This window comes from Ahaetulla prasina, chromosome 17, assembly GCF_028640845.1.
Source record: "Ahaetulla prasina isolate Xishuangbanna chromosome 17, ASM2864084v1, whole genome shotgun sequence".
Lineage (NCBI taxonomy): Eukaryota > Metazoa > Chordata > Lepidosauria > Squamata > Colubridae > Ahaetulla > Ahaetulla prasina.
In genome coordinates this window covers 5,806,052-5,831,678 of record NC_080555.1, presented here as the reverse complement: position 1 = coordinate 5,831,678, position 25,627 = coordinate 5,806,052, and the positions used below count along the sequence as shown (strand labels likewise).

Below are 25,627 nucleotides of genomic sequence, written 5' to 3'. Positions count from 1 at the left end.
TATGTTTTAGCCTCCAGTCCCCTAATCATCTTCGTTGCTCTTCTCTGCACTCTTTCTAGAGTTTCGATATCTTTTTTTTTTTTTTTTACATCGTGGCGTCCAAAAACTGGTTTATTCTAGCTTAACCTAATCATGTGTTAAACAACCACGGTGATTTTTAGGGGAGCACTTCCTGTTTTCTGAACGTTCCGCCTCGTCAAACTGTTTCTCGCCGCCGCTCTTATTCTTGGGTTTATTCTTTTTTTATTTTATTATTATTATTTTTAAAAACCCATTTTGGCTGGTTCCGTGAAAGCCCCAGTCATCATTTCCCCCATGCTGTCTGCCGCCCTCTTTGTCTGGCTTGGTGAGGTGGGGAAGGCAAATTGCTTCCCTGCGTGAAGGAGGTAATTTTCCCCAAGCTCCTTTCAGCCTTTTTTTTTTTTTTATTCCTTAAACTTTCCCAACAGGGAGGCGGCTGTTTGGCTGACCACGAGGCATCAGCTCTGCCACTCCAGGGTGAATATGGAAGCAGAAAAGGAAAAAAAGAAAGCTGCCAGCCAAGCAGCTTTCCCAAGGGGGGTGGGGGTGGGATCATTAGCAAATACGCCCCCCCCCCCCATTTTCCTGGAAAATGGGAGGGAGGCTGCTGAGAACGCAAGGCGGAGAACGTCCTTGGGGAACACGGGCGCCTCTTGTCTCTTGTTGACACTGATGCGTCTCTTCCTCCGCCTCCTCCCTCCGACCTACAGGCAGTCCTCGACTTACGACCGCAGGTTGAGCCCAGGGTTTACCTTTCTCAGCAGGACAGTCGTTAAAATGAGCTTTTGGTCCCGTTTTACGGAAGTTTCTGGCCACCATGATTGAAGGGAGTCGCGGCCGTTGTTAAGTTCGTCGCACGGTTGTTAAGGGAATCTTAGCTTCCCCCATTTGACTTTGCTTGTCCAGAAGGTTGTAAAAGGGATTCCCACGACTATTGCCTTATACATTGTAAGCCGCCCTGAGTCTTCAGAGAAGGGCGGGATATAAATGTAAATAAATAAAAAATAAAATATATATATATAAGCCACTTGCTTGTTGTCTCTGAACAGAGAGCAACCCCTCTCCCCTTCTAGCACTGATGATGTTACCTAGTTTGGTAATGAAACGTCTGCAAGAAAACCAGTAAAAGCTCAGAGAGCATCAAGGACTCCACAGTCGTCCTCCTCCTCCACTTCCTCCTCTTCCAGGATCGAACTGCTGGTAATGGGCAGAGTTAGCTTGCAATACTGCATTCTAATGGAAGGAAGGAAAATAGCACTTAGACTTATATACCACTTTACAGTGCTTTTACAGCCCCCTGTAAGTGGTTTATAGAGTCAGCCTGTTGCCCCCAACAATCTGGGTCCTCATTTTACCCACCTCGGAAAGATAGAAGGCTGAGTCAACCTTGAGCTGGTCAGGATCGAACTGCTGGCAATTGGCAGAGTTAGCCTGCAATAATGCATTTTAACGGAAGGAAGGAAGGAGGAAGGAAGGAAGGCAATACCAACACCAACACCAATACCAATAGCACTTAGACTTATATACCGCTTTAAGGTGTTTTCCACCCCTCTCTAAGCAGTTTATAGAGTCAGCCTCTTGCCCCCAACAATCTGGGTCCTCATTTTACCCACCTTGGAAGGATGGAAGGCTGAGTCAACCGTGACCTAAATAAAGCTTCCTTCCTTAAAGCGCCACGCCCAGTGTTGGCATTTCCACTTTTTTGGGGGAGAGGGGGGGGAAAAAAGGTTCCAACTTTGGCAAAAATACCACTTCTTTTTTTTAATATCCTTCTAACAGATCTACAAGTTGTTGGTGTGTGGGTTTTTTTAAAAAAAACAAAACAAGACACAGAAGACCTTCTGAACCATGTGATAGTCCCCCTCCCCCATTCTACATCAGAGGTGGGAGACACGATGGGCCCTTTTATGACTCGCGGACTTCAATTCCCAGAATCCCTGAGCCCCAGCATGGGAGTGGAAGTCCACAGGTCATAAAAGGGGCCATCGTGCCATCGTCTCCCCCCCCCCACTCCCCTCCTCTATGCGGTTCTAACGTCTGCCTCTCCTTCCTTCTTCGCCCCCTCCGCCCACCGTAGCAAATCATGAAAGACCGCTGGATGAATGTGGGTCACGAGGACGATGAATTGAAGCCTTACGTGGAACCTCTGCCAGATTACAAGGACCCTCGGCGGACAGGTACAACGTTAGGGAAGGGGTGATGGGCTAGGCCGGTGGGGTGGGTGTGTGTGTCAAACTCGATTCAGGGTTGTGTTTAACCTTGGGGGCGTGGTGTGGCCAGGATGGGCGTGGCCAGCTCAACGTCACTCATATTGGGGGGCACCTGTCAGGGTGGCCTGAGCGCTCTGCCACCTGCAACGGCTACCCCCAACCCTCTGCCAGCGAAAACAGAGCACAAGAAAGCACCTTTGCCAGTCCTTTGCTGTTTCCAGGGCAACCCACAGGCCAGATCTAAGCACCCTGCGGGCTGCATCCGTGTCTTCCCCCCCCCCCCAGGGGCCTTGAGTTGTGACACCCCTGCGCTAGGCGATCCTCATTTGATGGGGATCCTTCTGAGCAGGTGGATTGGGGAGTCTTTCCTACCAGGTGGTCTTGACCAGTGGTGGGATTCAAAAAAAAATTTTTTTACTACCGGTTCAGTGGGCATGCCTTGGTGGGCTTGGCTTGGCTTGGCTTGGTGGGCATGTCAGGGGAAGGTTACTGCAAAATCCCCATTCCCTCCCTACTCCAGGAAAAGATACTGCAAAATCTCCATTCCCTCCCCACTCCAGGGGATGGATACTGCAAAATCTCCATTCCTTCCCCACTCCAGTTTAAGGATACTGCAGAATCCCCATTCCCTCCCCACTCCAGGTTACTGCAAAATCCCCATTCCCTCCCCACTCCTGAGAGAAGGATATTGCAGAATCCTCATTCCCTCCCCACTCCAGGGAAAGGATACTACAAAATCTCCATTCCCACCCCACTCTGGGGCCAGCCGAACTACTCAAAATTTCTGCTACTGGGTTCTCCAGAACTGGTCAGAACCTTGCTGACTAGCACCCCTGGTCTTGACTCTTCTTTTCTTCTTCCTCCTCCTTCTCCTCTCTCTCACCCACCCATCCCCTCTTTGCCCTCCAGAGCTCATGATTTCTATGGGGTACACCCGGGAAGAAATTCAAGAGTCCTTAGTCAGCCAGAAGTATAATGAAGTGATGGCGACGTACCTGCTGCTAGGTTACAAAAACTCAGAGGTGAGTTCGAGGCGGGGGTGGAGAGGGGGGGGTTGGCCCACGTGCATCGCGCTTTTGAAGGGCAACCTGCAGGGGCGGTTTGTGGCCCCGAAGCCTGGAGGCTGATTTAGTCACGTTGCTTTTCTTCCGTTTATGTTGAGACTCTGGAAAGAACGTTGGAAAGAGGAACAAAGACGAGTAGGGGACTGGAAGTTAAAACGTACGAAAGAACGGCTGCAGGAATTTGGGATGTGTCTAGTTTAAAGAAGGGACCAGAAGGGACATGATAGCAGAATGCCAATATTTGAGCGGCTGCCACAAAGAAGGGGGAATCGACCTCTTCTCCCAAGGATCCCAAGGCAGGACAAGAAGCAACGGATGGAAATAAATCAAGGAGAGAAGCAACTGAGAACTAAGGAGAAATTTCCCAGCAATGAGAGCAATTAACCAGTGGAACTGCTTGCCTCCGGAAGCTGTGGGTGCTCCAACGCTGGAGGTTTTTAAGAAGGGACTGGACAACCATTTGTCTGAAAAGGTCTCCTGCTTAAACAGGGGGTTGGACTAGAAGACCTTCAAGGTCCCTTTCATTCTATTGTTCTGTTAATTCTGCTGAATGTCTTCCAACTGGCTCGGTTCATGTGGCAAACCCGGTTCCAGTGCCTGCCTCCAGAATTGGCAGCGTCCTCCATCCTCCCCTGAGCCCGTTGGCTGCCGCTCATTGTCAAGGATCCATATTCGAATTTTTGCGCAGCTGACATGGTTAAACATGTGATTGACAGGTGGCGCACTGCTGAACACAATGAGACATCTTGTTGTCATATCTCCGGAGATCGCTGGATAAGAGAGTTTTATTCTTTATTTCATAGCAGCCTTCTGGTCCTCATGCATCTCCTAAGGAAGTCTTCCCTGTACATTGTGTTTTCCACGCAGCGAGTTTCCAGTGCCCTTTTTGTACATAAATCCTCTGCCTGGAAATTAAAAACAAACAAACAAACAAGGAGAACAGAGACTAGAATGCCTTTTTGGATGGAAGTAGCATAAAAGAGAGAGGAAGGAAGGAAGGAATGAAAAAAGGAAGGAAGGAAGGAAGGAAGGAAGGAAGGAAGGAAGGAAAGCAATAGCAATAGCCCTTAGACTTATATACCGCTTCACAGTGCTTTACAGTCCTCTCTAAGCAGTTTACAGAGTCAGCCTTTTGCCTCCCCAACAGTCTGGGTCCTCATTTTACTGACCTCAAAGGAACAGAAGGCTGAGTCAACCTTGAGCCGGTCAGGATCGAACCCCTGGCAGTAGAATGCAGAGGTAGCCTGCAATCCTGCGTTCTAATCACTGGGAAGGGAAGGGGAGGGAAGGGAAGGGAAAGGAAGGAAAGGGAAAGGAAGGAAGGAAAGAAGGAAGATGATAGGAAGAAAGGAAGGAGATGCAAGGTGGATGGAAGGGGAAAGAAGGAAGGAGGGAAGCTAGGAAGGAAGGAAGTTGATGAGGTGTGGATGGAATAAAGGAAGGAAGGGTAAACTTTAGCGAAAGTTTTACGAAGAACATAAAAACCAATATAAACTAATTGAAAAATAAGAAGAAATAAAACAAAAAGTGCAGAAAGAAAGAAGGGGGGAAAAAAGAGATGGAAAGAAGAAAGTTTTCAGTTCCTTTGCAGCAAGGGCAGTTCACAAAAAGATGCTTACAGTTACAAAAGAAAGCTGCCACCTTTTCCGTGAATCCGGTTTTCCGTTCCATGCTCCGGCATTCCCAGCGTAAACTTTTTCCTTTTTTTTTTTTTCTCCCCAGAAAAACTAAACAAACCATTTTTGCTTTTTTTTTTTTTTCCCGGGGGGGATGGTGGGGGGGAACTCTGCCTCCGAGGGCTTGTGTGACCTGGATCGGGAGAAGCCGCCTCTTTGAGGTCTGGAGCCTTTTCCAGTTCTGAGCTTTTTCTTGCTCTTGCAGCTCGACAACGACAGCAGCACCCTCAAACCTCGCCCCCAGCCTGAGCTCGCCAACAGCACGGTCCCCTCCCCTTCGCACAAGGTACAGCGCAGCGTCTCCGCCAACCCCAAGCAGCGCCGCTTAAGTGACCAGGGTGAGTTTTGGGGGGCCCTTCTTCATTCTGGGCCCAAGCGGGGGGGAAGGGGGGCTTTCCTGCATAAGACGGATTTCTTTATTTATTTATGATCTCCCACCTTTTATCATTTTTTTTAATAAATAACTCAAGCTGCCGAAGATTCCTTCCTTTCCCTTATTTTCCCCTACGACGACAACCCTGTGAGGTGGGTTGGGCTGAGAGAGAGAATGATTGGCCCCAAATCACCCCGCCTTCTTTAAGGAAGGGACTAGAACTCACCGTCTCCTGGTGATTGGCCCCAAGTCACCCAGCCAGGTTTCATGGCTAACTCGGAACTAGAACTCACCGTCTCCTGGTGATTGCCCCCAAGTCACCCAGCTCTTTCATATCTAACATGGGACTAGAAGTCACTGTCTCCTGGCGATTGACCCAGGCACCCAGCTGGGTTTCATAGCTAATGCAGAACTAGAATTCACCATCTCCTGGTGATTGCCCCCAAGTCACCCAGCTTTTTCATACCTAACATGGGACTAGAAGTCACTGTCTCCTGGTGATTGACCCAGGCACCCAGCTGGGTTTCATAGCTAATGCAGAACTAGAATTCACCGTCTCCTGGTGATTGCCCCCAAGTCACCCAGCCAAGTTTCATGGCTAACGCACAACTAGAACTCACCATCTCCTGGTGATTGCCCCCAAGTCACCCAGCTGTTTCATGCCTAAGGAAAGGACTAGAACTCACCATCTCCCAGCATTACAGATAGCCGGTTTGGTGGTGGGGTGAAGGGGGTGGCCTAGAAACCAGAGATAGTGAATTCTAGGGTTCTTCGTGAAAGCCAGCCGGGTGGCTCGGCCAATCAGCAGGAAACAGTGAGTTCTAGTTCCGCCTTAGGCCTGAAAGCTGGATGGGTGACTTTGGACCAATCACTTATGAGGCGGTGAGTTCTAGTTCTGCCTTAGCCATGAAAGCTATCGTGGTGACTTTGGGCCAATTACTCAGAGACGGTGAGTTCTAGTCCCGCCTTAGGCATGAAAGCTGGCAGGGTAATTGTGGGCCAATCACCAGGAGGCAGTGAGTTCTAGTCCTACCTTAGACATGAAAGCCAGCTAGGTGACTTTGGGCCAGTCCCTCTCTTTCAGCCCAACCCGCCTCACAGGGTTGTTGTGGTGCCGAAAATAGGTGGTGTGTGTGTGTGTGTATGTTAGCATTTGGTCCCCACCTTGGGATCACTAAATGTGTGTGCATTTGTGCATGCGTGTTTGTATAAATCAATGAAAAAGCAGGACAAAAATCTAATAACAACAATAGTAGTAGTATTTTCCTTTGCCCTTTTTGAGTTTTGGATGTAAAATGCCTGGAATCTTTTCAACTTGGCCTCCTTAAAAGTTCATCGTTGTCCTCAGGGTTTTACCTTTGGGAGGGTCTCGGAGGTATGTGTGTCTTCTTTCGTCCCTAAAAGACAGCCCTTGTTCCTCCCTCCCTCCCTCCCTCCCTCCCTCCTTTCCTGCATCTCCCTGGCGCTCACTTTCTTCTTTTTGTCTGCCCCGCAGTACCCAACATCCCGACGTCCACGTCTTACTCCAAGAAAACGCAGGCAGCCAACGCTGAGAACAAGAGGCCCGAAGAGGAGAGGGAGGCCGGGCGCAGCAAGGCCGGGAGCACCGTCAAAGTGCCCGCCAGCCCCCTGCCCAGCCTGGAGAGGAAAAAAAGTACCCCTATGCCCTCCACGGTCAGTGCCCTAAGACACACACCCCCCCACCTCCACCCCACGGGCTTTGCTCGATCTGTAATCGCCTGTCCAGCGTGGCCGCTTGGGAATTCCCCTATCCATGTAGTCCTCGACCTACGGCCGTAATGGAATCCCGAATTTCTGTCCTCTTAAGGCACGACCGCCGTAAGTCGAGGCCAACCTGATCTTAGCACCTGCTTTGTGGGGGGTTGTAAAACGAAAGCCAGAGGTCACGTTGGTCGTAGAGCAAGCCTGTTGATTCGTATGGATGCTTTTAGCTGAAATGTAAGGAAACTGTCAAAAAGCCTCATATAAATCAGTCGAACTGTCTGTAGCCAAGTTCTCTGAAAATGGTCATTTAATTCAGGGGTCTCCAACCTTGGCAACTTTCAGACTTGGAGACTTCAGCTCCCAGAGTTCCTCAGCCAGCTTTGCTGGCTGAGGAACTCTGGGAGTTGAAGTCCCCAAGTCTGAAAGTTGCCAAGGTTGGAGACCCCTGATTTAATTGGTGATGGGGATATACTGTCATTGAACTTCAGAACTGGGTTATAAATACCTTTGGGGGAGGTATCCGTCGTAACTCCAAGCAGCCGGTCATAAGTCGCGGACTATCTGTATTGCTGTTCCTGTATAAAGGCCTTTAAAAGGGAAAAAATAGCCTCTGACGATCAGGCAACTCAACTGGGATCGTCAGAGGAGCCTTTTAAAAAGCATTTTTTCTACAACCTTTTTGCCCGAAGTGGTTTTAAAAGCCTCTGACGATCCCAGCTGAGCCACGCGATCGTCAGAGGCTTTTTTTTTTTTTTACTTTTAAAAGCATTTTTTTTCAGCCGAAGAAAAAATACTTTAAAAAAAAACAACCACCTCTGATGATTGCACAGCTCAGCTAGGCATGGGGTGGGGGGGGGGGCAGGGATTTTTGCTACCGGATCGGGCAAACCGGTCCGAACCGGGAGCATTTCATCCCTGGTTGGAAAGCTGCTGCTAGCGTGCCCATCCTGGCACAGTGCCCGTCCCTCACTTGTCATCTTCCTTCCTTTGCAGAACAGCGTCCTCTCCACCAGCACAAACCGGAGCCGCAATTCCCCCATGTTGGACCGCGCCAGCTTGGGCCAGAACTCGATACAGAACGGCAAAGATAGGTAAGGATGAAGAGGAGGAGGAGGAGGAAGGAGGGAAGTCGGCCCTGACCACCCCAGGGGTTGCTCCCCCTCCCCGCCAGGAGCAAAAATATTTCTATTTAAAGCAGGGTTCTCCAACTTTAGCCACTTTTGTAGACTTGGATATTGAGTTAAAACTTGGTTTTTTTTATTCTTATTCTTTTTAGAATAGAATAGAATAGAATAGAATAGAATAGAATAGAATAGAATAGAATAGAATAGAATAGAATAGAATAGAATTCTTTATTGGCCAAGTGTGATTGGACACACAAGGAATTTGTCTTGGTGCATATGCTCTCAGTGTACATAAAATTATATATATATACACACATTTTTTCCCCTTTAATATACACAAGTGCTTAGTCAAGGGTGTATTGTCTGAGTCCATTTACTTTGACAAAGTTACGGTGCTAGTAATAATAGTAACAATAATAATAATAATAGTAATATCGGTGGTAATAATAATGCTTACTTATATATAAAAATAGTCTTTCATCGTTTTCTTTTACCGTTTTTACATAAGTATTTTATTGGTTATTTAAAGTGGTATGGTTTTCCCCTGCCCTCTCCTGCCCCCCAAAACGCTGCCACCACTTTTCAAAACTATAAAAAGGTAAAAGGTGAAGGTTCCCCTCGCACATACGTGCTAGTCATTCCCGACTCTAGGGGGCAGTGCTCATCTCAGTTTCTAATTCAAAGAGCCGGCGCTGTCCCAAGACGTCTCCGTGGTCATGTGGCTGGCATGACTCAACACCGAAGGCGCACGGAACACAGTTTCCTTCCCACCAAAGGTGGTCCCTATTTTTCCACTCGCATTTTTTTTAACGTGCTTTCGAACTGCTAGGTTGTCCCAGAAGCTGGGACAAGTCACGGGAGCTCACCCCGTTACATGGCAGCATTAGGGATTCGAACCGTTGAACTTCCGACCTTTCGATCGACTAGCTCAGCGTCTTAGCCACTGAGCCAACGCTATAGCTGGATCTAAAATCGACCCGGTTTCAAAGTCCCACCCACCCACCCAGCCGCGGCCTGAACCCAGCCTTGCGGGCCACCGCTCCGGACAGGAATGACCCCTGCGGAAGGGATACCTCATGGAGATGCAGAAGGGTTGCTGAAAAAACCGACAGCTTCACCCCACCCTACCTTGCGCTTAGCTTCAAAGCAGGGGTCTCCAACCGTGGCAAAGCTGGCTGAGGAATTCTGGGAGTTGAAGTTCACAAGTCTTAAAGTTGTCAAGATTGGAGACCCCTGCTTCAGAGCATCCATTGATGCTATCCCTGGACTGATAAGGGGATGGAGGGTGGTGAACACCTCCTCTTATCTCCGTTTGGTGAGGGAGGGGCTTCCTTTACTTTCCCTGCAGGCTGCCCCTCTCCCCCCCACCCCCCCGCCCGAATTCCTGGCCCAAGGTCCTTTCCCACGATCTCGGGATATTTTTTTCCTAGCTACCAAGGAACAAGCCTCGTTCCTTCATTCCTGTGACATCCACACATTCATGCGCGCACACATATTTTCGTGCCTTTTTTTTTTTCCTTTGGACCCAATCCTTTGGTTCCTTCAAACAGTCATGCGCCCACCCCGTCATCGCCCTCGCTTCCCCTCATACACATACATACACACTCTGGAGAGCCTCCGTTTGCCTCCATCCCCTCCTGTGGCATCTAAGGTGTGTGTATGTGTGTGCCTGACTCACATACATATATACTGGGTTGTGTATTGTATATTTGCTTTCCCCGGAATGCCCCTGGTGGCTCCCTCTGTGGCATGGCAGGGTTGGTTGAGGGGACCTCTCCATCTACCCACCCACTCACCGTTTAGCTGATGAAGGAATAGATAGGATGAGGAGGAGGGAGGGAGGAAAGAAAAGAAGATTGGTAGGAGGGAAGGAAAGGAAGATAAAGGAAGGGGAAGGAGAATGGAGGGAGCCAGGAAATGAGAGGAGAGGAGGAAAGGAAGATAAAGGAAAGAGGGGGAAAAAGAGGAGAGGAAAGGAAGATAGAAGAAAGAAAGGAAGATAGAAAGGAAAGGAAAGGGAGATAGAAGAAGAACAGGAAAAGAGAAAGGATAGGGAAAGGAAAGGAAGGGGAAGGGGAAGGGAGGGAGCAAGGAAAGGAGAGGAGAAGAGGAAAGGAAAAAAAATAAAGAAAAGGAAAGGAAGATAGAAGAAGAAAAGGAAAGGAGAAAGAAAAGGGGAGGAGAGGAGAGGAGAGGAGAGGAGAGGAATGGGAGGACATGGCTGCCGCCCCTCCCATTACCAGCTGCAGATGGGCAACATCACCCGATAGTCTGGGCTGGTTGGTGGGGCCCGCTGCAGATTTCATCCGCCTGCCCGCTTCACCCCTATTTCCCCCCTCCTCCCCTCCCGTTTTCTCCCCTTGGTTTGGACTCCTTGGCTTCTCCCTGGCTTGATTTAATTTTTTCTCCCCCTCCCCCCCCCAGCCTAACCACTCCGGGCTCCAGGGCCTCCACCGCCTCCGCTTCGGCCGCCGTGAGCTCCGCGCGCCCGCGACAGCACCAGAAATCCATGTCCGCCTCGGTGCACCCCTCCAAGCCCACGCAGCCCCCCACCGACAATCACTGCGAGGCCCAGCGACCTAGGCAAGTGGGCAGCTGCGTGCGCCTGGGGGTCTTTTCCTTCCTTCCCTCCCTCTCTCCTTCCTGCCCTCCAGGCCTCTCCAGCTGCTCCCCTCCCCCTCTCAGCTTCATTGTTCTGCGTCCTGTCCTGGCCCCAGAGCTGTGACCCTCGCCTGGGGGGGGCGGCTGTCTTAGAGGAGATCGGGGGGGGGACAGAACAACTGAGAGGTTTGGGGGTTCTGTCCTGAAACCTGGGAGGGTGAGATCCACTCCACCCCCCAGACGGAGCCATGCTCTGGGTACCACACAGCATCAGGCAGAGCCACGAGGATGCCCAGGATGCTGCTCGTCCTGTTGGGTGGGTCCCCCCTATTTTTTAGGGGGTCTCCCCTCTTTCTTTTAACACAGCAGCTGTGGAAGGCAGCCCTCGCTCTTCTGTGGGGCAGGCGCAGAAAAAAGGAAACCCACGGCCCTGGATTCTCACGTCACTTTTAAGCCAGGAATCTTGCCTTGCGGAGGAAATCCGTCATGAATGGGCGGGTGGGCTTTTTTCTAAGAGCGCCGAAGATCATTTGGCTTAGAGGCTGGAAGTGGAGGTGGGGGGGAAAAACACGGTTTCGCAGCATCCTTCCTCAAATGCCCTCAAACGCTTCAGAGTCCTGGGTCACAGGGTTCCGATTTGGCTTCCGATCCTGGCTTGTTTGGGCCGATTCCCTACTGGGGTTTGCTTCCCCTCTCCATGCCCAGGAATGAAGGAGAACAGTTGGATAGGTAGTCCTCTACTTGTGAACACGAGTGGGACCAGAACGCCTTCCGTCACTAATGACAATGGAGTCGTTAAATGAAACAGCACCTGACCGCTCCTGATTTCACAATCTTTTTGGTCATGAAGTGAATCCAGCTTCCCCAGCGTCACGGATGACCCCTCCTCCAACTTTCCCCTTGGAGGGAGAGCCCCTTGAGACAACCACCTAAAAACGCCCTCCGACCTTACCCAACGGATCTGCTCTCTGCTCCCCCCACTCCAGGAATCCCAAACCAGCATTCGTGGGTAGAACGTGGCTTTTCTCTCTCTCTCTCTCTCTCTCTCTCTCCCTTCGCTGACATCCCCCCGCCCCCAAGGCAGAGGGGTGGAGGGTCTCTCGGTCTGGCCTCCCCTGATTGACCTCCTCCTCCTCCTCCTTCTTCTTCCCCACAGCACGGCCCCCCAGCGGGCTCCGGTGGCCTCCCCTTCCGCCCACAACATCAGCAGCGCCCTCCCCGAGCGCACCAACTTCCCGCGAGGCATCCAGAGCCGCAGCACTTTCCACGCCGGGCAGCTCCGGCCGGTCCGCGACCAACAAAACCTCTCCTACGGCCTGACGCCCGCCTCGCCTTCCGGCAACAGCCAAGGCCGGAGAGGAGCTTCCGGCAGCCTCTTCAGCAAGTTCACCTCCAAGTTCGTACGCAGGTGAGCCAGGGAGGGGAGGGGGAGGCACCGAAGAGGGGGGGGCGACCCCCTTTCCAGTGCATCCTGGGTGGCGTGACTGCATGGCGGGGGGGGGGGGCGGAGTGAGACAGGGACCCTCCCCTCTTCCATTTCTGTGGCTTTGAGAAGTGCATGTTGGCTGAGTCTTTGTGTGTGTTGGACGCCTCGTTGCCCCTCCCTCCCTCCCTCTCCCTCCTCCCTCCCACAGCCCATTGTCCGCCATCTGCCGCGGTGGCGCAGTGGCGTAGAGTGCAGTACTTCTGCTGACTGCCGGCTGCCTGCAATTTGGCAGTTCGAATCTCACCAGGCTCAAGGTTGGGTCAGCCTTCCGTCCTTCCGAGGTCGGTACAACGAGGACCCAGATTGTTGTGGGGGCAAGAGGGCTGACTCTATAAACTGCTTAGAGAGGGCTGCAAAGCACTGGGAAGCAGTATATAAGTATATAACTCAGCTTGGGCCTCTGGTGGCTCTACAGACTAATGCAGTCTGTTATTAACACAGCTGCTTGCAATTACTGCAAGTTCAAATCCCACCAGGCCCAAGGTTGACTCAGCCTTTCATCCTTTATAATGTAGGTAAAATGAGGACCCAGATTGTTGGGGGCAATAAAAGTTGACTTTGTATATAATATGCAAATAGATGAAGACTATTGCTTAACACAGTGTAAGCCGCCCTGAATCTTCGGAGAAGCGCGGGATATAAATTCAAATATTTATTTTATTTATTTATTTATTTAATTACATTTTTATACCGCCCTTCTCCCGAAGGACTCAGGGCGGTTCACAGCCAGATAAAACAACAATGAATAAATACGAAATAAAACAGTAATTAAAAAAACTTATTAAATATGGCCCAGGTTAAAATAAAAATAAAAAAAGCTGGGGAGTGACAAGCTATCATTCAGGATGGCTTAGCCATAATTGTCACTGCCAAGCCCAGGATGGGGTGGACGGGATGGCTCCTGCTAACAGCACCCTGTAGTAAGAATAACAAGAGTTGGAAAAGACCTTAGAGGTCTTCTAGTCCATCCCCCCCCCACCCCCCCCACCCACCCCGCTTTTACCGTTTCAGACAAATTGTTGCTCAACGCCTTTGGTTCTTCCGGGGATTGCAATTCGGAATCCCCACTTCCCTCATCACCACCCAGAACCTGAAGTTCCCTGATCTCAGCCATGTGGCAAAATTGTCCTCACCCCTTAAAATTTCCAAGGGGGGGGGAGGAGGGTACCCCAGTCATATCTGCCCACCTGCCACTTTAACCAAGGCAGCCCCAGTGTTTTTCAACCTTGGGCGTTGTTTTTTTTTTTTAAGATGGGCGGACTTCAACTCCCAGAATTCCCCTGCCAGCGTCGCTTTGGTTTTTGCTGGTTCTGATCCCTGCTCTGCCGGCTGGGGAATTCTGGGAGTTGAAGTCTGCCCAACTTTAAAAAAAAAAAAAAAAAAGCCCACGGCCTATTTCGTATTTGAAGAAGGCCCAAAATCGATGGAAACGAGACAAGTCTGCGAGCCCAAACCACAAACCTCTCAGACTCTTTTTGTGTGTGTGTATGTGTGTGTCCCCTGAGTGGCTGTTTTGTAAACCTTCCTCCTTCTCTGCAAGGCCCCAAGGGGAGGGGAAGGAGTTTGAGAAGGGGGGGGAGGCGGGGGAGGGGACCCTCCTCTCTGCAGTCCAGCACCTCCTCTCTCCAGCCCCCCCCTTTTTATTTTGCTGTGTGTTTTACCTTCCTGCCTGCCCCACCTCCCAACCTACCCCATCCTTCTATGGGTCCTTTCCTGGGCGGCCTCCAGCCAGAGGGGGCTATGGGGCGGGAGAGAGGAGGGGGGGGTGATCCCAGCAACCCCGGGTTCCCCACTTCCCCTCCCATTCCAAAAGAGGTGACCAGGGCTGTTGGAGAGGGCCCCCCACCCCACCCCACCCTCCCAGACAGTCCCAGTTTTGGGACACAGGGAGGCTGCTTGTCTTCCTGCGTTGGACGGAAGGAACTAAAACGGGGGGGAGGGGATGTTGTTTGCGTCAGCCTCCCTTTCCTCAAAGGCACACACACACCCCATACACACCCAATCGGGAGGGAAGATGGGGGCACCGACCTATTCCGGGACCCACTGGCTTGTTCATTTCACACTTTCACGCTTGCTCATCCACCCACCGCCGTGTTTTTTTCCTCCCCTCTCCCTTTTTTTTTTTTGTTTTACCCCCTCCCCTTCTAGAAATCTGTCTTTCAGGTTTGCCAGAAGGTAGGCGTTCGTCACTCTGGAATTTGTTCTTTTTCCTCCTCCTCCTCCTTCTCTTTTCCTTCTTCCTCTCGTGCAACACTCCTTCCTGCCAGCTTCTCTCGCTCTCTCTTTCTCTCTCTCTCCTTCCCCCCAAACCGTGGTGGCCAAGGGTGGCTGTGTGTGAACGCAGATGGCACCCTTAAAGGGACAGGTTGGGGGGGGGCACTCATTAGCTCTCAGCCCGCAGGCAGGGAAACCCACGGCACGTGGGGAGGGGGCTCTTTCCACTCGGTCCCATCTGGGTCGCCAATAAATTGGTTGGCCTGAGATTTAGAAGGCTGTCCCTTTAAAGGTGATTCTCCATCTTTGTGGTTTTTACCTTGGCTGGGCCTCTGCTCTTTCTAACCAGAATCTCCCCACCCCCACCCCCTTTCCTCCTTCCCCACTCCTTCCCCAAACTAATCCTCCTTCTCCCTGCATGGTGGCGGTTAGGAGGAGCTGGCTGCCCCTCTGCTCTGCAGCTGGACGCTGCCTTGAAAGGTTCAGACTTAGCTTGCAGAAGGTGGCGAACGAGCACCCGGCCCATCCAGGAAAATTCAGGACCCTCCTCGGGGGATGAAAATGGAGGCTGTGGTGTGGTTTGCAGTGATCTCTTTTCAAGGAATATATATATATATATATATGTCTTTGGTTATTCGGGTTTTCTCCCACGTAAAATTGGAAGTGTCTTGGTGACGTTTCGACGAAGTCTCATTCGTCATCTTCAGGCTTCAGCTTCGTGCTTCTGGGAGCAATGTGTGATTGCAGCTGTTTCTTCCTTTTTAAAGGAAGAAAAGGTTAAAAAGGTTAGTTAAAAAGGTTAAAAGTTAAAAAGGAAGAAACGGCTGCAATCACACATTGCTCCCAGAAGCACGACGCTGAAGCCTGGAGATGACGAATGAGACTTCGTCGAAACGTCGCCAAGACACTTCCAATTTTACGCGGGAGAAAACCCGAATAACCAAAGACCTACATACAAACACCCGCGAAAACCTCAGAAAACATATGTATATATGTATATATATATATATATATACACAATGAGATCACAAAGGTATAAATTTATGAGAGCCACATTGGCCTAGTGGTTAAGGTGCTGGGTTAGGAACCAGGCGCCTGAGAGTTCTAGTCCTGCCTTAGGCATGAAGAGCCAGCCAGGTGACTTTGGGCCAGTCCCTCTCTCACTCTCTCAGCCCTACCCACCTCACAGGGTTGTTGTTGATGTGGGGAAAATAGGAGGAGGGAGGATCAGGCACATTCCCCACCTTGAATAAAATAGTCAGTAGGAAAGCTGGGATTAAAACAAAGAGAGAAATGTGGCTTTGGGCTGTATAAGGTAGTCCTCGTCACAATTGAGCCCAAAGTTTCTGTTGCTAAGTGAGTTTTGCCACAGTTGTTAAGTGAATCACCGCCGTTGTTAAGTTAGTCACACAGTTATGAAGTGACTCTGGCCTTCCCCATTGACTTCGCTCATCAAAAGGTCGCAAAAGTGGATCACATGACACACACAAACATACCCAGGGACATTGCAACCGTCATAAACATGAGTCAGCTGTCAAGTGCCTGAATTTTGATCATGCTGCAACGGTTGTAAGTTTGAAAAAGTTACTTTTTTTCAGCGCCGTTGTTAACTTCGGTCGGTCACTAAATGAACTGTTCGTAAGTCGGGAACTGCCTGTGTGGCGTGCCATCGATAAGCTAGGTCATAAACATATGTAGCTCCCATATGTTTCCTCTCTCAAATCAGGAGGAAATTGTGCCTTCAATTTTCAGCTGTCACTTTTACAGAGTCGTGTGTGAGCTGCGAGATGCCAGACTTAAAAGTACCGTATATACTCGAGTATAAGCCGAGTTTTTCAGCACGTTTTTTGTGCTGAAAAACGTCCCCTCGGCTTATACTCGGGTCTATACGGCTTATACTCGAGTTTTTTTTTTTTCTTTTTTTCACATTTTACCGGACGGAAGCCCTGCCGGTGCAGTGAGAGGGCGGGGCGGGGGAGCCGCCAGCCTTCTCAGCTGAGGGAGGGAGGCTTTCTCCAACCGGTAGGTGCCTCATTTCCCACCCTCGGCTTATACTCGAGTCCCCAGTTTACCCCAGTTTTTGGGGTAAAATTGGGGACCTCGGCTTATACTCGGATCGGCTTATATTCGAGTATATACGGTAAATGGAATCAGGCCAGCTTCATCCACTTGAAGTCTTAAGTCCAGTTTCAACAGAAAATAAGCAGAATTGGTGTGGTTTTTTTCAAGCACCCAGCTTTTAATTCAGCAATATCTGCTTCCTGACAGCCCTTTGCACTTTCCCCCAGGAAGGAAGGAAGGGAGGGAGGGAGGGAGGAAGGAAGGAAGGAAGGAAGGAAGGAAGGAAGGAAGGAAGGAAGGAAGGAAGGAAGGAAGGAAAGGGAGGGTAGAAGGAAGGGAGGAGTGGAGAAAGAGAAAGAAAGAGAAGAAGGCAGGAAAGACAGAGGAAGGGGTGGAGCGAGAAAAGAGAAAAAGGAAGAAAAGGGAAGGAAGGAAGAAAAGGGAGGAGTGGAGAAAGAAAAAGAAAGAAAAAAGGGAAGAAGGAAGGAAAGACAGAGGGAGGAGTGGACAGAGGAGAAAGAAAGAAAAAGAAAATGGAGGAAAGAAGGAAGGGAGGAAAGAGGGAGGGAGGAGTGGAGAGAAAGAAAAAAAGGGAAGAAAAAAGGGAGGGAACAAGGAAGGAAAGAGGAGGAGGAGAGAGAGAGAAAGAAAGAAAAGAAAGAAAGAAAAAGGAAGAAGGAAGGATAGAGAGGAGTGGAGAGAGAGAGAGAAAGAAAAAAAGGGCGGAAAGAAGGAAGAAAGGAAAGAGGGAGGAGTGGAGAGAAAGAAAAAAAAGAAATAAAGAAAGAAAGAAATTACCTTTTTTATTCAACCTTCAGCATCTCAACCTGGTACAGCAACAGTGTTGACCTACAAAATTGACCCAGAGGCATTCTTGGGGGGGGGGGGAGGGGTGGGGGAGAAGAGAGGGTTTGTATGTGCGAATGCATGTATGTAATCCCCCCCCTTCCCCCAAAAAAGGGGGCAGGTGTAAAAAGATAGCCGCCGCCCCCCCCCCCCCCCCTTCAACCTGCAGGGCTCTGCTGAGGGAAACCAGGCCGGCTGTGAGCGAACTGAAGCCATTCATTGTCTTGGCAGGTGGAGTCTCGAGCCGCAGAAGTGCCCTTGCGTTGCCTCGCTTTGTCTCTTGCACAGGGGTGCGCAATGCTCGCTCAGGAGGGTGCCTCCTGAAAGTGATCTGCAGGGGGAAAGAGCCTGCTTTCCAGGAGGCGGGCACAGAAGAGTTAGGAGCAGACCAGCACTTGCCTCCTGGGTTGCTTTTGCAAAAGGCACCTGGGCTTCCTTGGGCTTTGAAAACGTTTCGCTTCTCCTCCAAGAGGCTTCTTCAGTTCTTGGATGAGAAGCGAAGGATTTTTCAAGGAGAAGAAAGGAAAATGGAAAGGAGGAAAAGAAAAGGAAGAAGGAAGGAAGAGAAAGAAAAAGGAGGAAGAAGGAAGGATAGAGAGGAGTGAGAGAGAGAGAAAGAAAAAGAGGCGGAAAGAAGGAAGAAAGGAAAGAGGGAGGTGGAGAGAAAGAAAAGGAAGAAAGGAAGAGAAAGAAAGAAATTACCTTTTTATTCAACCTTCAGCATCTCAACCTGGTACAGCAACAGTGTTGACCTACAAAATTGACCCAGAGGCATTCTTGGGGGCAGAGCTGGGGCAGAAGAGAGGGTTTGTATGTGCGAATGCATGTATGTAATTCCCCCTTCCCCAAAAAGAGGGCAGGTGTTAAAGATAGCCGCCGCCCCCTTCAACCTGCAGGGCTCTGCTGAGGGAAACCAGGCCGGCTGTGAGCGAACTGAAGCCATTCATTGTCTTGGCAGGTGGAGTCTCGAGCCGCAGAAGTGCCCTGCGTTGCCTCGCTTTGTCTCTTGCACAGGGGTGCGCAATGCTCGCTCAGGAGGGTGCCTCCTGAAAGTGATCTGCAGGGGGAAAGAGCCTGCTTTCCAGGAGGCGGGCACAGAAGAGTTAGGAGCAGACCAGCACTTGCCTCCTGGGTTGCTTTTGCAAAAGGCACCTGGGCTTCCTTGGGCTTTGAAAACGTTTCGCTTCTCCTCCAAGAGGCTTCTTCAGTTCTTGGATGAGAAGCGAAGGATTTTTCAAGGAGAAGAAAGGAAAATGGAAAGGAGGAAAAGAAAAAGGAAGAGAAGAAAGGAGACAAAAGAAAAAGAGAAAGAAAAGAAAGAAAGAGTTAGAAAAGGAAGGAAGGAGAAGGAAACAAGGAAGGAAGAGAAAGAAAATGGAAAGAAGGAAAACAAAAGGAGGAGAAGAAAGGAAATGAAAGAGAAAGAAAGAAAGAAAAGGAGGAGGAGAAAGAAAAGAAAGAAAAAGGGAAGAAGGAAGGAAAGACAGAGGGAGGAGGAGAGAGAGAGAAAGAAAGAAAGAAAATGGAGGAAAGAAGGAAGGAGGAAGAGGGAGGGAGGAGTGGAGAGAAAGAAAAAGGGAAGAAAAAGGAGGAACAAGGAAGGAAGGGAGGGTAGAAGGAAGGGAGGGAGGAGGAAGGAAGAAAGGAAAATGGAAAGAAGGAAGGAAGAAAAGGAAGGAAGGAGGAGGAGGAGAGAGAGAGAAAGAAAAAGAGGCGGAAAGAAGGAAGAAAGGAAAGAGGGAGGTGGAGAAAGAAAAAAGAAATAAAGAAAGAAATTACCTTTTTATTCAACCTTCAGCATCTCAACCTGGTACAGCAACAGTGTTGACCTACAAAATTGACCCAGAGGCATTCTTGGGGGCAGAGCTGGGGCAGAAGAGAGGGTTTGTATGTGCGAATGCATGTATGTAATTCCCCCCCTTCCCCCAAAAAAGAGGGCAGGTGTTAAAAGATAGCCGCCGCCCCCTTCAACCTGCAGGGCTCTGCTGAGGGAAACCAGGCCGGCTGTGAGCGAACTGAAGCCATTCATTGTCTTGGCAGGTGGAGTCTCGAGCCGCAGAAGTGCCCTTGCGTTGCCTCGCTTTGTCTCTTGCACAGGGGTGCGCAATGCTCGCTCAGGAGGGTGCCTCCTGAAAGTGATCTGCAGGGGGAAAGAGCCTGCTTTCCAGGAGGCGGGCACAGAAGAGTTAGGAGCAGACCAGCACTTGCCTCCTGGGTTGCTTTTGCAAAAGGCACCTGGGCTTCCTTGGGCTTTGAAAACGTTTCGCTTCTCCTCCAAGAGGCTTCTTCAGTTCTTGGATGAGAAGCGAAGGATTTTTCAAGGAGAAGAAAGGAAAATGGAAAGGAGGAAAAGAAAAAGGAAGAGAAGAAAGGAGACAAAAGAAAAAGAGAAAGAAAGAAGAGTTAGAAAAGGAAGGAAGGGAGAAGGAAACAAGGAAGGAAGAGAAAGAAAAGAAAATGGAAAGAAGGAAAACAAAAAGGAGGAGAAGAAAGGAAAGAGAAATGAATGAGAAAGTGGGAGGGAGGGAGGAAGGAAGGAAGAACAAAGGGGAGGTAAAGGAAAGGAAGGAAGGAAAATGGAAAGGAGAAAAGGAAGAGAAGAAAGGAAATGAAAGAAAGAGTTAGAAAAGGAAACAAGGAAGGAAGAGACAGGAAGGAAAATGGAAAGAAGGAAGAAAAGGAGAGAGAGAGAGAAATGAAAGAGAAAGAGAGAGAGGAAGGCAGGAAGGCCTCTTGAGTCATGCTGGGTTTGGGGGAGCGTTCCCCAAAACTGGCAGGGTTAGAACCAAAAGGAGAAGAAACTCACTCGACACGGGAGCTTCCCACAGACGCCGCCGTTTCCCCACTTCTGTCATGCCCAAAAGACACAATCCAACCTCCGCCTTCGTAGGCCGTGCAGATCTTTTCTAAGGAGGGGCTTGGGGGTTCTCTTGGCTCTTTTGAAGACCGCCCAGTGGGGTTCATGGCAGACCTAGCGTCCAGACCAGGAGTCCCCTCATTCCGTGGCTCAGCCTGTTTCCCCCACTCCAAGTAGCTCCTTCTCCTCCTCCTCCTCCTCCTCCTTTCTTCCTTGCTTGTCCGTGGCTTCTGCTCTTCGGGAATGGATTAGAGAAACGGTGCTTGCACCCAACCAAACGAACCCAACGCTGACCCTGTAGCTTCCCCCCCCCCCCCAAACCCCTCAAAAGGCTGCCTTGGCTGATCCCAGCATGCCGAACAACAACCGAGTGGGGCTGTCCGCTCTGTCTGCCTGGGGGGGCCCCCACCACACCTTAGCCCCCCTCCCCCCCTCTTTTGAATGCCATGAAGCCCAGCCCCTCCCCTCCCCACGGCTTGGGCGAAAAGAAAAGAAAAACCCAAGGGCAGGAAGTGCTAACTGGAGGGTGCTGATGGCTTGTCTCCTGCTCTGTTTTTTGAGGAACCTGCATGAGCCCGAAAGCAAAGACCGTGTGGAGACCCTCAGGTGAGACGCAGCCAGGGCTGGGAGGGGCTTCCCACCTTGGGTCCACTCGGTCTGTTTCTCCGACAGGGCCAGGCTGCTCCTTGGCACCTACCTCCATTCTTACACCTCTTCGTTGCCCTGACGGCTTTCTCTTTTTTTCCTCCTCCCCTTCCTCCTCCTCCCCCACTTGTCTAGCCCTGATGATATTACCTAGTCTGGTAATTAAATGTCTGCAGGAAAAGACCCACGCTCGGAAAACCCCAAGGAACCCACAGTCCTCCTCCTCCTCCCTCCTTTAGCACTGATGATGATACCTTGTTTGGTAATAAAATGTCTGCAAGAAAACAACCCACACTTGGAGAGCATCAAGGACCTCACAGTCCTCCTCCTCCTCTGCTTCCTCCTCCACCACCACCACCACCTCCCACCTCTAGTTTAACACTGATGATGTTACCTAGTCTGGTAATTAAACGTCTGCAAGAAATCAACGATGCTCAGAGAATACCGAGGACACCACAGTCCTCCGTCTCCTCTTCCTCTTCCTCCTTCTCCATCACCACCACCATCTCCTCCTCCTTCCACCTCTAGATTAGCACTGATGATGTTACCTAGTCTGGTAATCAAACGTCTGCAAGAAAACAACTACGCTCAGAGAGCACCAAGGACCCCACAGTCCTCCGTCTCCTCCTCCTCTTCTAATTCTTTCTCTTTCCATCTCTCCCCCCCCCTCCCCCTCCAGCTCTTCTGGGTCACGGATCAGACTGGGCAGCACGCTGGTGCCAGTCAGAGGGGCAGGGGGGAGGATTCCTCCTCCCTCCTCACCCTTTCCCTTTCTCCTCCCCCCTCCCGGCAGGCCTCACATGATGGGTAGCGGCGGCGGGGGCGAGAAAGACCGGGACGAGAACCGGGACGCCAAGCCGCGGTCGCTGCGTTTCACCTGGAGCATGAAGACCACGAGCTCCATGGAGCCCAACGAGATGATGAAAGAGATCCGGAAGGTGCTGGACGCGAACAGTTGCCAGTGCGAGTTGCAGGAGAAATACATGCTCCTGTGCATGCACGGGGCGCCAGGCCACGAAGCCTTTGTGCAGTGGGAGATGGAAGTTTGCAAACTGCCCCGCCTCTCGCTCAACGGCGTCCGCTTCAAGCGGATATCGGGCACTTCCATGGCCTTCAAGAACATTGCCTCCAAAATCGCCAACGAACTCAAGCTTTAACGGGGCCCAACCCGGGAGAAAGAGGGGAGGGGGCGCCTGGCCTACACACGCAACGGAGGTGGGAGGAAGAGAGCCGCAACTTCACTTTTGAGAGGGGTTATGCAGGCGAAGGGGCGGGTAGGGCATGAGGGAGGGAAAGTGGGGGTATCCACCCCTCCACGCCTCTCCGTCTCCCCACGCCCCCCCCCCACTGATGGATCTCCATGGAGACAGGGTGCGTGGGATTGTGGTTGGCAGCCACCTAGCTGGTCTCCGTGGCAACAGGAACGGAGGGTACCAAGGGCTGTCTGTCGGATGAGGAAGCATCCTTTGGTCTCCGTGGCGACCGTGGTACTTTTTCTTCCTCCTTTTTTTTCCTTTTTTCTTCCTTCTCCTCCCCCCTCCCGGCAGGCCTCACATGATGGGTAGCGGCGGCGGGGGCGAGAAAGACCGGGACGAGAACCGGGACGCCAAGCCGCGGTCGCTGCGTTTCACCTGGAGCATGAAGACCACGAGCTCCATGGAGCCCAACGAGATGATGAAAGAGATCCGGAAGGTGCTGGACGCGAACAGTTGCCAGTGCGAGTTGCAGGAGAAATACATGCTCCTGTGCATGCACGGGGCGCCAGGCCACGAAGCCTTTGTGCAGTGGGAGATGGAAGTTTGCAAACTGCCCCGCCTCTCGCTCAACGGCGTCCGCTTCAAGCGGATATCGGGCACTTCCATGGCCTTCAAGAACATTGCCTCCAAAATCGCCAACGAACTCAAGCTTTAACGGGGCCCAACCCGGGGAGAAAGAGGGGGGGAGGGGGCGCCTGGCCTACACACACGCAACGGAGGTGGGAGGAAGAGAGCCGCAACTTCACTTTTGAGAGGGGTTATGCAGGCGAAGGGGGCGGGTAGGGCATGAGGGAGGGAAAGTGGGGGGGGGGTATCCACCCCCCTCCACGCCTCTCCGTCTCCCCACGCCCCCCCCCCACTGATGGATCTCCATGGAGACAGGGTGCGTGGGATTGTGGTTGGCAGCCACCTAGCTGGTCTCCGTGGCAACAGGAACGGGAGGGTACCAAGGGCTGTCTGTCGGATGAGGAAGCATCCCTTTTGGTCTCCGTGGCGACCGTGGTACTTTTTCTTCCTCCTTTTTTTTTTTCCTTTTTTTTTTCTTCCTTCTCCCCCTCCCGCGCCCCCCACCCCTTTTCCCCCCCCCTTTCCTTTTCTTCTTGTACACAAGAGACAGGGTTTGCCATGTTACCAAACTGCAACAGAAAACGCAGGGACTCTTCCCCCCGCCCCTCGGGAACAGGGGGGGGGTCCTTTCCCCCACCCCGTCCCTTCTAGGTCAGCGGAGGACGAGGGCAGCTATGGCAGGAGGCGGTTGGGACAGGGGGAGGCGGAGCAGCAGCTGGGGCCCCTTCCACGGGGAAACAGGGAGCCGAGCGTCTTGACGCAACACAGCCAACGATGGAAGCCAAGTGCCTCCTTGCTGTCCCGCCAAGGGACGCTTCCGAGGTGTCCCCCACACTCGCCCTCTGCCTGATCCCTGCAGATGACACACACACACCCAACACACACACACACACACACACACACATCACAAACAAAGACTCCAGAGGTTTTTTTGGTTTCTTCCTTGCTAATTGGTGGGAGCCGTCGGCGGGGTTGAACGGAGGGAGGGTTGGCGAGTGGCGGGGGGGGGGCTGTCCCGAGATCCGCACAGCAACCTGATCCGTCACTCCTTTGTCCCCCCTCCTCATGTCCCCTCCCCTTTATGCAGGCATGGCGGTAGAGAGCCACTCTCTGGGCTGGTCAGCAGTGCCCTGTTTACACACACAGCGTCTAACGGGGGGCCCTCCCCGGTCCACAATGGAGTCCAGTTTCCTGTGTTGAATGCTGCACAACCCCACTTCTGGGGATTTTAGCCTTCTCTTCCACCCCACCCCCTTCCTGGCATGTCTTTTCCAGTGGGCCCAAACATGGCGGGAGGGGTGGAGTGGGGGCGCCAGAGGCTGGCTATGGAACAGGCCTGCTGGGACGGGGGGGCACAGCCCAGGGTTATTTCACGCCCCCCAATCTTCTACGGCTGGCCGATTCCCACAAAAAGCCTTTTGGATGTTCAGGATGGGTTGAAGAGCTTTGGGGCTTGCTGGTTTTTATTCCCGGGTGACAGGTACGCTGCCCACCCCACCCCACCCCACCCCCCCGCTCTCTGGATAGCTGAAAACAGAGGGCGTGGTGGGGGGAGAGGACCCATGGCTTCTGTTCCTTCCCCCCACCCGCAATTTTTATTTCCCTTTCCAAAGCACAACAGAGCAAAAGGAAAAAATAAGACGACACTCCGGGCCTGGTTGCAGCCCCTTTGCCTTCTCTTTGGGCCTCGCTCTCTCTGGGTTTTCTTTTCATTGTCACATTGGCCCCCACCCTCTTGAGAATGTATTTTTGGTCCTGGGGAGGGGGCTCTGCAGCCCCTTCACCTTGTCTGACACACACACACACACACACACACACACACACGTACACACGCCTGGTTTGTATATAACTGTACTGATACCTCGGTTTTTGTGAGTGGTTATAATTTTTTTTTTTTTTGGTTTCGTTTTAATTTCTCATCACAACATTGCCTTTTTTTAAAAAAAGAAAGAAGATCATGTCCTTTTTCGGGACGGGGGTCATTCTCTTTCCCCTCCCATCCTTACCCCCCCCCCTTTTTTTCTTTCTTTCTCTTTTTCTCTCTCTCTCTCTCTCAAGGATGCTACCGTTTGATGTAGTTTTACAGGTTCTAGATTAAAACTTTCCAGAAAGCACCTGCCTAGCGTCAGATTCCTGTTTTTGGTTCCTGTTTTTGGTTCCACGTTTGCTCCCATCCCACTCTTGACACGAGGGACGGGAGCTTGAGCCAGCCCACCCACCTCGAACCACCCTGTTTCCCCACCCCCACCCCAGGACTCGGGACCAGCAACCTTTCATGTGGGGCGGGGGGTGGTTGGGGGGGGAGAAGCACACTCCTTTCTGCTCCAGCCCAGTCCAAAGCCTGAAACAACCTGTCGCATCTCTGGGAGACTCTGGCCGGTTTCTTATTAAAGCCAAAGAAATTAAAAAAAGAAAAGAAAAAAAAGCACATGCTCCGAGCCTGTTTTTCCAAAATGATGGGTAGGACAAGGTGGTGATGGGGAGGGGCTCTTCCTTGGGAAAATTGGCCAAAATGAGGGGAGGGAAGGGGTGTCCCCCGGCCCCTCTTCCAGTCAAGCACCATCCCGAAGCTTGTACCAAAATATCTTTATTGAAAATGCCGTGTGTGGGCTGTTTAAAAAGATGCCAGTGCTGAGCTGCTGGCGAAGGGAAGAGGAGGGGGCTGCTAGGTTCTCAGAAAGTTTGGGGGGGGATCACATAAATGGTCCTCTTCTTCCTCTTAAAGCGACCCACAGCTGGCCTCCAATGCTCGCGCGCTGCTTCCAGGAGGAGGAGCGATGAGGAGTAAGTACAGAGCAGATCCGACTTCAATCCTCTTTTTTCTTTTTTTCCCTCATCCTTGTAGGAATTCCAAGTCCTTGGTTCTTCGGAATTGGGGTTTTTGGTTCTGGAGCAGTTCGG

The 25,627-nt window shown here is 51.4% G+C and overlaps 2 protein-coding genes across 12 annotated transcripts in view; both read left to right on the top strand.

Moving 5' to 3' along the window:
* Positions 1-24,838, top strand: part of LOC131186724 (serine/threonine-protein kinase MARK2) — a 121,087-nt gene extending 96,249 nt beyond the window's left edge. For 5 of the 11 annotated variants that reach the window (XM_058160592.1, XM_058160594.1, XM_058160593.1 and 2 more), the window contains 10 exons: positions 2,099-2,198; positions 3,141-3,253; positions 5,177-5,309; positions 6,840-7,018; positions 8,063-8,160; positions 10,618-10,776; positions 11,951-12,202; positions 14,429-14,455; positions 20,820-20,864; positions 21,697-22,070. In XM_058160592.1, the coding sequence (XP_058016575.1) occupies positions 2,099-2,198; positions 3,141-3,253; positions 5,177-5,309; positions 6,840-7,018; positions 8,063-8,160; positions 10,618-10,776; positions 11,951-12,202; positions 14,429-14,455; positions 20,820-20,864; positions 21,697-22,060 (1,470 nt within the window). In that variant the 3' untranslated portion in view covers positions 22,061-22,070. Of the gene's footprint in view, positions 1-2,098; positions 2,199-3,140; positions 3,254-5,176; positions 5,310-6,839; positions 7,019-8,062; positions 8,161-10,617; positions 10,777-11,950; positions 12,203-14,428; positions 14,456-20,819; positions 20,865-21,696; positions 22,071-23,813 lie in introns of those variants that run through there. The other 6 variants (XM_058160598.1, XM_058160595.1, XM_058160601.1 and 3 more) reach the window with 6 other exon arrangements.
* LOC131186731 (serine/threonine-protein kinase MARK2-like) lies at positions 22,453-23,815 on the top strand. The gene has a single exon (XM_058160619.1). The coding sequence runs from the start codon at positions 22,458-22,460 to the stop codon at positions 22,812-22,814; it is 357 nt and encodes a 118-aa protein (XP_058016602.1). The 5' UTR covers positions 22,453-22,457; the 3' UTR covers positions 22,815-23,815.
* Positions 24,839-25,627: the final 789 nt, after the last annotated feature.